At 59.3% G+C, this 10,404-nt stretch overlaps 1 protein-coding gene across 1 annotated transcript; it reads right to left on the bottom strand.

The window, feature by feature from the left end:
- Window positions 1-4,477: 4,477 nt before the first annotated feature.
- LOC148819228 (neutral alpha-glucosidase AB-like) lies at window positions 4,478-9,570 on the bottom strand. Its single transcript, XM_088935426.1, has 5 exons — window positions 9,502-9,570; window positions 5,851-5,961; window positions 5,574-5,682; window positions 5,245-5,372; window positions 4,478-4,974 (listed from the first exon to the last, which is right to left on the bottom strand). Exons 1-5 carry the CDS (start codon window positions 9,519-9,521, stop codon window positions 4,824-4,826), a joined length of 519 nt encoding a protein of 172 aa, XP_088791552.1. The 5' UTR covers window positions 9,522-9,570; the 3' UTR covers window positions 4,478-4,823.
- Window positions 9,571-10,404: the final 834 nt, after the last annotated feature.

Raw genomic sequence — 10,404 nt, 5'->3', positions numbered from 1 at the left:
GAACCCCCACACACCGCCCAATGCCCACACACCCCCCTGAACCCCCACACACCCCACAGCCCCCACACACCGCCAATGCCCACACACCCCACAGCCCCCACAAACCCATCACACACCCCCAAAGCCCACAAGCCCCCTCAAACCCATCCGCACACACCCTCACTGCCACACAGCCAACGCACCTCCCACGCCCAGCCACCACTGCGTCACACAGCTGCCGGCACACCTCGCCCTGCCCGGCCACCACTGTGTCACACCCCGCAGCTACCAGCGCACCTCACTGTGCCCGGCCACAACTGCGTCACACCTCGCCAGGCCCGGCCACCACTGCGTCACACCCCGCAGCTGCCAGCGCACCTCACCGTGCCCGGCCACAACTGCGTCACACCTCGCCAGGCCCGGCCACCACTGCGTCACACCCTGCAGCTGCCGGCGCACCTCACTGCGCCCGGCCACCACTGCGTCACACCCTGCAGCTGCCGGCGCACCTCACCGTGCCCGGTCACAACTGCGTCACACCCTGCAGCTGCCAGCGCACCTCACCGCGCCCGGCCACCACTGCGTCACACCTCGCCAGGCCCGGCCACCACAGCGTCACACCTCGCAGCTGCTGGCGCACCTCACCGTGCCCGGCCACAACTGCGTCACACCCTGCAGCTGCCGGCGCACCTCACCGTGCCCGGCCACAACTGCGTCACACCTCGCCAGGCCCAGCCACCACTGCGTCACACCCTGCAGCTGCCGGCGCACCTCACCGTGCCCGGCCACAACTGCGTCACACCCTGCAGCTGCCAGCGCACCTCACCGTGCCCGGCCACAACTGCGTCACACCCTGCAGCTGCCGGCGCACCTCACCGCGCCCGGCCACCACTGCGTCACACCCTGCAGCTGCCGGCGCACCTCACCGTGCCCGGCCACAACTGCGTCACACCTCGCCAGGCCCGGCCACCACTGCGTCACACCCTGCAGCTGCCGGCGCACCTCACCGTGCCCGGCCACAACTGCGTCACACCCTGCAGCTGCCAGCGCACCTCACCATGCCCGGCCACAACTGCGTCACACCTCGCCAAGCCCGGCCACCACTGCGTCACACCTCACAGCTGCCGGCGCACCTCACCGTGCCCGGTCACAACTGTGTCACTCCCTGCAGCTGCCAGCGCACCTCACCGTGCCCGGCCACAACTGCGTCACACCTCGCCAGGCCTGGCCACCACTGCGTCATAACCCCACAGCCCCCAGAACCCCCACACACTGCCCAACGCTAACACATCGCATAGAACCCCCACACACCGCAAAAGCCCACACACCCCAGAACCCCCACACAAGGCCCAACACCCCCACAGCCCCCAGAACCACCACACACCGCCCAACGCCCACAGCCCCCAGAACCCCCACACACCGCCCAACGCCCACAGCCCCCAGAACCCCCACACACCGCCCCAATGCCCACACACACCACAGCCCCGAGAACCCTCACACACCGCCCAACGCCCACACATACCACAGCCCCCAGAACCCCCACACACCACCCAACACCCACACTCCCCAGAACCCCCACACACCGCCCAATGCCCACACATACCACAGCCCCCAGAACCCCCACACATCGCCCAACGCCCACAGCCCCCAGAACCCCCACACACCGCCCCAATGCCCACACACACCACAGCCCCGAGAACCCTCACACACCACCCAACGCCCACACTCCCCAGGACCCCCACACACCGCCCAATGCCCACACATACCACAGCCCCCAGAACCCCCACACACCGCCCAACGCCCACACCCCACAGCCCCCAGAACCCCCACACACCGCCCAACGCTCACAGCACCCAGAATCCCCACACACCGCCCAACGCCCACACCCCACAGCCCCCAGAACCCCCACACACCGCCCAACGCTCACAGCACCCAGAACCCCCACACACCGCCCAACGCCAACACACCCCCCAGAACCCCCACACACCGCCCATCGCCCACACACTCCCCAGAACCCCCACACACTGCCCAACGCCCACAGCACCCAGGAGCCCCACACACCGCCCAACACCCACACACCCACCACACACCCCCACAGCCCCATCCGCACACACCCCATTCTGGTAAGACCCGGCCTGGACTCGACTGCTGTGGAACTAGAGCCCAGTAGGCCCCGGCGCTGCTCAGAAGGAATTTCTTCACGATCGATCAGGAAGAGAGAATCCAACTACATCATTGCAGCACTGAGGCAAAGACCGCAGTCCGAACCCGCCGGGCCGGACCGCAGTCCGAACCCGCCGGGCCGGTCCGCAGTCCGAATTCACCGGGCCAGACCGGAGCCTGAACCCGCCGGACCAGACCGCAGTCTGAACCCGCCGGGCCGGTCCGCAGTCTGAATTCGCCGGGCCAGACCGGAGCCTGAACCCGCCGGGCCGGACCGCAGTCCGAACCCGCCGGGCCGGTCCGCAGTCCGAATTCGCCGGGCCAGACCGGAGCCTGAACCCGCCGGACCAGACCGCAGTCTGAACCCGCCGGGCCGGTCCGCAGTCTGAATTCACCGGGCCAGACCGGAGCCTGAACCCGCCGGGCCGGACCGCAGTCCGAACCCGCCGGGCCGGTCCGCAGTCCGAATTCGCCGGGCCAGACCGGAGCCTGAACCCGCCGGACCGGACCGTAGTCCGAATCCGCCGGGCCGGTCCGCAGTCCGAATTCGCCGGGCCAGACCGGAGCCTGAACCCGCCGGACCAGACCGCAGTCTGAACCCGCCGGGCCGGTCCGCAGTCTGAATTCGCCGGGCCGGACCGGAGCCTGAACCCGCCGGGCCGGACCGCAGTCCGAACCCGCCGGGCCGGTCCGCAGTCCGAATTCGCCGGGCCAGACCGGAGCCTGAACCCGCCGGACCAGACCGCAGTCTGAACCCGCCGGGCCGGTCCGCAGTCTGAATTCGCCGGGCCAGACCGGAGCCTGAACCCGCCGGACCGGACCGCAGTCCAAACCCGCCGGGCCGGACCGTAGTCCGAACCCGCCGGGCCGGTCCGCAGTCCGAATCCGCCGGGCCAGACCGGAGCCTGAACCCGCCGGGCCGGACCGAAGTCCGAACCCGCCGGGCCAGACCGGAGCCTGAACCCGCCGGGCCGGACCGCAGTCCGAACCCGCCGGACCGGACCGCAGTCCGAACCCGCCGGGCCAGACCGCAGTCTGAACCCGCCGGGCCGGTCCGCAATCCGAATCCGCCGGGCCAGACCGGAGCCTGAACCCGCTGGGCCGGACCGCAGTCCGAACCCGCCGGGCCAGACCGCAGTCTGAACCCACCGGGCCGGACCGCAGTCCGAACCCACCGAACCGGACCGCGGTCCGAACCCGCCGGGCCAGACCGCAGTCTGAACCCGCCGGGCCGGACCGCAGTCCGAACCCACCGAACCGGACCGCGGTCCGAACCCGCCGGGCCAGACCGGAGCCTGAACCCGCCGGGCCGGACCGCAGTCCGAACCCACCGAACCGGACCGCGGTCCGAACCCGCCGGGCCAGACCGCAGTCTGAACCCGCCGGGCCGGACCGCAGTCCGAACCCACCGAACCGGACCGCAGTCCGAACCCGCCGGGCCAGACCGCAGTCTGAACCCGCCGGGCCGGACCGCAGTCCGAACCCACCGAACCGGACCGCAGTCCGAACCCGCCGGGCCAGACCGCAGTCTGAACCCGCCGGGCCGGACCGCAGTCCGAACCCACCGAACCGGACCGCAGTCCGAACCCGCCGGGCCAGACCGGAGCCTGAACCCGCCGGGCCGGACCGCAGTCCGAACCCGCCGGACCGGACCGCAGTCTGAACCCGCCGGGCCGGTCCGCAGTCCGAATCCGCCGGGCCAGACCGGAGCCTGAACCCGCTGGGCCGGACCGCAGTCCGAACCCGCCGGGCCAGACCGCAGTCTGAACCCGCCGGGCCGGACCGCAGTCCGAACCCACCGAACCGGACCGCAGTCCGAACCCGCCGGGCCAGACCGCAGTCTGAACCCGCCGGGCCGGACCGCAGTCCGAACCCACCGAACCCACCGAACCGGACCGCAGTCCGAACCCGCCGGGCCAGACCGCAGTCTGAACCCGCCGGGCCGGACCGCAGTCCGAACCCGCCGAACCGGACCGCAGTCCGAACCCGCCGGGCCAGACCGCAGTCTGAACCCGCCGGGCCGGTCCGCAGTCCGAATCCGCCGGGCCGGACCGGAGCCGAACCCGCCGGGCCGGCCCGCAGTCCGAACCCACCGGGCCGGACCGCAGCCAAGACCCACTAGGCCAGACCACAACCAGAGTCCTCCGGGCCAGACCAGAGTTAAGACTCGCCGATCCAGACCAGAGCCTGAACCCGCCGGGCCCCACAGTCCCATCCGCACACACCCCCACAGCCCCATCCGCACACACCCCCACAGTCCCATCCGCACACACCCCCACAGCCCCATCCGCACACACCCCCACAGCCCCACAGCCCCATCTGCACACCCCCCCACCCCAGGGCTCCTGCCGGCGGTGTTGGAGACGATGTCCACACAGGTCTGGGCCACGTTGAGCCAGAACAGGCCGAGAGTGCGGCGGGCACTGTCACTGTGGGTCTTGAAGGTCTCCCACATTCCTGACTGGTCCTCCTCCTTCTCCTGCTGCTGCTTCGTGGGGGGGGGAGGGGGGCAAGCGTTATCGAGGCGTCACTGACTGAGGAGCCCCAGAGCACCGGAACCTGGGACGCACAATCCCAGGATCCAGCAGGATCCGGACCAATCGAGTTTAAAGGATGCTGATCATGTTTCTATCACTTCTAGCTTTCTAATTCGGCTTTTCTGTATCCCTCAGAAATTAAACTCAAACGTAAAATATATTGCTTTTGTTTACTGCCTCGTTAAACAACAATCGAGCACGTGCTGCTCCAGTGCATTGTGGGATACTTGCCTTCTCTCCCACCTGTGCTCCGCCGTCCTGGGTCTCCGCTCCCTCCTCCTCCTTCTTCGTGTCACTGTAGCAACGAGATTCGGGGGGGGTGAGTGGTGTGAACGAGCGCTATGTACAAAGGGGGCGCCCCCTACGGGGCGGGTGGTTTCCTACAGGGAGGTGGTTTCCACAGCAACAGACAAGAGGCTTCACAGGAGGGAAAGCAGGGCAGCCAAACAGAACAGATACCCCCCCACCCTCTCGCCGTCCCGGGTCAGAGGTGCTGGCGAGTCCCACATGCAAGAAGGGACGTGAGGATCCGAACTGGGGTCCTGCCTGCGCGGGTCTTACTCACGGGTAAGCAGGTGGGTCACAGATCAGAACATCAGGAACCTCCATCTGGGGCCTCAGTGGCTTCAGCTCGTTGATCTTGATCCGGGTCATGTTGCCCTGTAGCCTGTACAGTTCCGGCAGCAGCTTCACCTGGGAGACACAGCATGGGTCAACCGCAGCAACCTCCGTCCACAACACTGACCTGGTCACCTGCCTCACCGGTCAGTTCCTCCTCAGTGACCTCTGCCCACTCGACACTGACCAGGTCACCCGCCCAGTGACCTCTGCCCCCCCCGGCACTGACACTGACCAGCTCAGCCCCGGCACTGGCTGGGGTGACCTGCTCCTCACCTTGTTGTTCTCGTTGAGCAGTTGCAGGGAGAGTCTGGAATCGCTGAGCTGCTGGGTGTCCAGTAGGGCTCTGTAGAGGGACTGGCCAGGCTGGACAGCCCACTGGCACCTGGGACAGAGGGACAGCGTGAGCACAGGCGCACGTACATGCACATGCACACACCAGAGAGTCTCACTGGGTGGTCGCAGAGACGACACTGGGGCTCTTTCTGCTGACCAGCTCAGACTGGTGTGAGGATCTCAGCAGAGGCAGGAGAATGGACGAGTTCACACTCACTTGCAGAAGGAGCTCTGCTTGCAGGTCTTGAAGTTAGTGCGATGCACAGCCTGTACCAGCTGGAGCCAGAGGGCTGAGAGAGTCAGTCCTGCCAGACAGAAACGCAGTATCCTGCAATAAAGGGAGAGAGACAGGGGACTGACCACACGGTCCCAGAGCCACACAGAGAGAGAGAGACAGGGGACTGACCCCACAGTCCCAGAGGCAACACTGATTGGACCCATCGGTCATGCTAATAAAGCACCTTGAACTGACGGGCGAATGCAGAAACACAGAGAGGAGATTGCTCCATATTTTAATCTATGTAAGATGACCAGGGGAAGGGTCATCCAGGACAGGTATCTACTCGACGTAGACCTGACCAAGATGGCCGCTAAGAGAAACCAGCTGACCCGCAGATGGAAAGGGCTCAGTCCGAAAAACAACAAGACACAGGTGTGTCTCATCAGGAAACAAAATATATATGCCCTGGAAACAGTGAACCAGTGCAGAAGCCAGTAGGTGAATTTGGTTGGTGTTGGTACAGATTTAAGCATAATGGATTTATGGAAGAAATAAAGGATTACAGTTTACGGTTTGTGATTTGGATATGGCGCGGATTTGTGGAACCTTACGGACTTTGGAACTCGGACTGAATAAGGATTGAGAGAACGGATTGTGGACTGGCTTGGAAGACGGAGGAACTGGAGAAATGGAGAAAAACTCCACGAAAATTAAAGAAGAGAGTGTAGTGTGAGTACTTTTGTCTCTATTATATAATCCTTTCCCCCGGAGGCACCACATCTGGGATTAAAGCACAGCGCAGCTGGAGGCTCGGCCCTGCGTGTCCCCGGGAGACGGGTGCTGTGCTGTGCGCTTATTTTCAGCAGCCATATCACCCTGCAATTCACAGCTGGCAGCCCACTGAAGCTCAGCAGGTGTGAGCCTGGTCAGTACCAGGATGGGAGACCTCCTGGGAAAAACTAAGGTTGCTGCTGGAAATGGTGTTAGTGGGGCCAGCAGGGGGCGCTCACCCTGTGGTCCACGTGGGTCCTAATCCCCCACTAGCGATGGGAACACTATACTGTAAACAGGCACCGTTCTTCGGCTGAGACGTAAAACCGAGGTCCTGACTTGGTCCTGACACCACAGCTGATGTGTGGTGAGCGTTCTGGTGCACGGTGGCTGATGTCGCATCGTCAAGTTCAAGTTTGTCATTATACTCATATACAGGTACAGTGGTGTGAAAAAGTGTTTTCCCCCTTCCCGATTTCTTATTTTTTTGCATGTTTGTCACACTGAAATGTTTCAGATCATCTAACAAATTGAAATATTAGACAAAGAGAACACAAGTAAACACAAAATGCAGTTTTTAAATGAAGGTTTTTATTATTAAGGGAAAAAAAAATCCAAACCTACATGGCCCTGTGTGAAAAAGTGATTGCCCCCTAAACCTAATAACTGGTTGGGCCACCCTTAACAGCAACAACTGCAATCAAGCGTTCGCGATAACTGGCAATGAGTCTTTTACAGCGCTGTGGAGGAATTTTGGCCCACTCATCTTTGCAGAATTGTTGTAATTCAGCCACATTGGAGGGTTTTCGAGCCTTAACCGCTTTTTTAAGGTCATGCCACAACATCTCAATCGGATTCAGGTCAGGACTTTGACTAGGGCACTCCAAAGTCTTCATTTTGTTTTTCTTAAGCCATTCAGAGGTGGACTTGCTGGTGTGTTTTGGATCATTGTCCTGCTGCAGAACCCAAGTGCGCTTCAGCTTGAGGTCACGAACAGATGGCCGGACATTCTCCTTCAGGATTTTTTGGTAGACAGCAGAATTCATGGTTCCATTTACCACAGCAAGTCTTCCAGGTCCTGAATCAGCAAAACAGCCCCAGACCATCACACTACCACCACCATATTTTACTGTTGGTATGATGTTCCTTTTCTGAAATGCTGTGTTACTTTTACGCCAGATGTAATGGGACACACACCTTCCAAAAAGTTCAACTTTTGTCTCGTCAGTCCACAGAGTATTTTCCCCAAAAGTCTTGGGGATCATCAAGATGTTTTCTGGCAAAACTGAGACGAGCCTTTATGTTCTTTTTGCTCAGCAGTGGTTTTCGTCTTGGAACTCTGCCATGCAGGCCATTTTTGCCCAGTCTCTTTCTTATGGTGGAGTCGTGAACACTGACCTTAACTGAGGCAAGTGAAGCCTGCAGTTCTTTGGATGTTGTTGTGGGGTTTTTTGTGACCTCTTGGATGAGTCGTCGCTGCGCTCTTGGGGTAATTTTGGTCGGCCGGCCACTCCTGGGAAGGTTCACCACTGTTCCATGTTTTCGCCATTTGTGGATAATGGCTCTCACTGTGGTTCACTGGAGTCCCAAAGCTTTAGAAATGGCTTTATAACCTTTTCCAGACTGATAAATCTCAATTACTGTTTCTCATTTGTTCCTGAATTTGTTTGGATCGCAGCATGATGTCTAGCTTTTGAGGATCTTTTGGTCTACTTCACTTTGTCAGGCAGGTCCTATTTAAGTGATTTCTTGATTGAGAACAGGTGTGGCAGTAATCAGGCCTGGGTGTGGCTAGAGAAATTGAACTCAGCTTTCCAAAGAGGTGATAAACCACAGTTGATTTATGTTTTAACAGGGGGGGCAATCACTTTTTCACACAGGGCCATGTAGGTTTGGATTTTTTTTCCCTTAATAATAAAAACCTTCATGTAAAAACTGCATTTTGTGTTTACTTGTGTTCTCTTTGTCTAATATTTCAATTTGTTTGATGATCTGAAACATTTCAGTGTGACAAACATGCAACAAAATAAGAAATCAGGAAGGGGGCAAACACTTTTTCACACCACTGTATATGGTATAACAAAATGCTATTTAGCTAGCTCTCGGACAATAAGTAGTACAAAAAAACAATTCAATTGTTTAACATAAGAAAGACAGGGACAACAGGCAGTGTGCAAAACAACAAAGGTAACAGGTTATGTGCAAGAACATGCATTAACGGAATGAAATTATGGGGAGTGAGCTTTTGACATGTATGGTAGAGGTAGATTTTCAATGTGTGTTTAAGTTTTTGGTAAGAAAGAAGGTACTGTGAGGTTCAGATCATAGGTGAGAGTGAGAGAGGCTGGGAGTTTAATAGTTCGATAGTGCGGGGGTAAAAACTGTCTCCGAGTCTGGTAGTCCGGGCCCGAATGGTCCGGTATCATCCAGGTGGGGCTGCACATTGGGGGTGGTGGAGGGGAGTCCCTATTACCTGTAAAGTGCTTTAAGTGGAGTGTCCAGAAAAGCGCTATAGAAGTGTAAGCAATTATTATTTTCAGAGCCGGGAAGCCCGCCGAGACCCCGGGCTGCGTGATGCAACCAGGCCCAACCCGACCTCCCCCTCGCCGGCTGGCGTCGCATAACACTGGCCGGGCCAGCGAAACTAAACCCCTGATCTGCGGCCTAACCGCCTCCTCCATCCCCCCAGACCCGGCGCCCAGGAGCCCCTCCACCCGGCACCGCCGGCTCGGGGAACCCGCAGACCTTGGAGGACAGAGAGCAGCACCGCCAGCTTCCCTGCACACTCCGTGGTCGGACAGACCCCCAGCCGCCGCAGCCTCGTCTAATCCAGCACAGGAGGCAGGTAAACGAGCCGCCGGCGCCGCTACACCGTACCTCATAGAGTAAGTCGCCATCTTGATTCAAACCTGAGCTTTGCTCTCCCGATTCCTTTTCTGTATTCCGGCTTCTCGCGAGGTTACGTCAGCCTCCCCTGATTGGCCGGCTCGCAGCCTCGGCTCATGAATATGCATGAGCAAGGCTGAGGGAGGGGGGCGCACATGGCGGGACGCGATAGGTGGTTACGCGTACAGGTGTTTGTGTTCAAGACGGATCTCTGTCTTTACTGTTGCAAGAGCGAAGCTGCCTCAGGGCGCAGGGTGGCAGTGTAGGACGTGCCGAGGAAGTGGCGTAATTCTCGCTTGTTTTTTAGTTTCACTGCGTTAAAACTTCACTATGTAGGTTGTTGATTTGTAGATTCCAAGTGCGCAGCAGTCCGATCCAGGCCAGGTGTTCCCTGCGGCAGGGGACTGTGGTCCAGTGTACTGACCCCCCTGGACACCTCAGGGCAGTGTGACCCCCAGCACTGACCCCGCTGGACACCATCTGTTAACACCTGAAGAAGGCTCCACGGTCGAAACGTAGGTTTATTCCATGCTGGGGAAAAAAGAAAGAAAACAATTACTTGTTCCTTTGCAGCCTACGCATGCTGACGCAGCTACCCACCTGAACTACCATTTGTTTGTCTGCCTTACCACAATAAGCCCCAAAACTGAGATAATCCAGCGCTGTTTGAGCACCAATGCTGACATGTGACACATCAATTTTACTTTTTTTTTGGTTACATCTGACTTATTATGTATTAAACTGCTGAGTGCTTCACATTTGTTCATTAAAGTGAACCCAGTTTTTAATGCCATGGCTTTAACATCACAATTTTCTGAGCAACACAGAAACCCTACAGATTCAGTATCTCTGTCATTCTGTGTCATACCTACACAAAGTTAAGCTGCTCAGTGC

This window comes from Atractosteus spatula, chromosome 17 (assembly GCF_055471065.1).
Source record: "Atractosteus spatula isolate fAtrSpa1 chromosome 17, fAtrSpa1.hap1, whole genome shotgun sequence".
In the NCBI taxonomy this organism is placed as follows: Eukaryota; Metazoa; Chordata; class Actinopteri; order Semionotiformes; family Lepisosteidae; genus Atractosteus; species Atractosteus spatula.
Note: the sequence above shows the minus strand (reverse complement) of the source record. Positions and strands in the feature narration are given on the sequence as shown.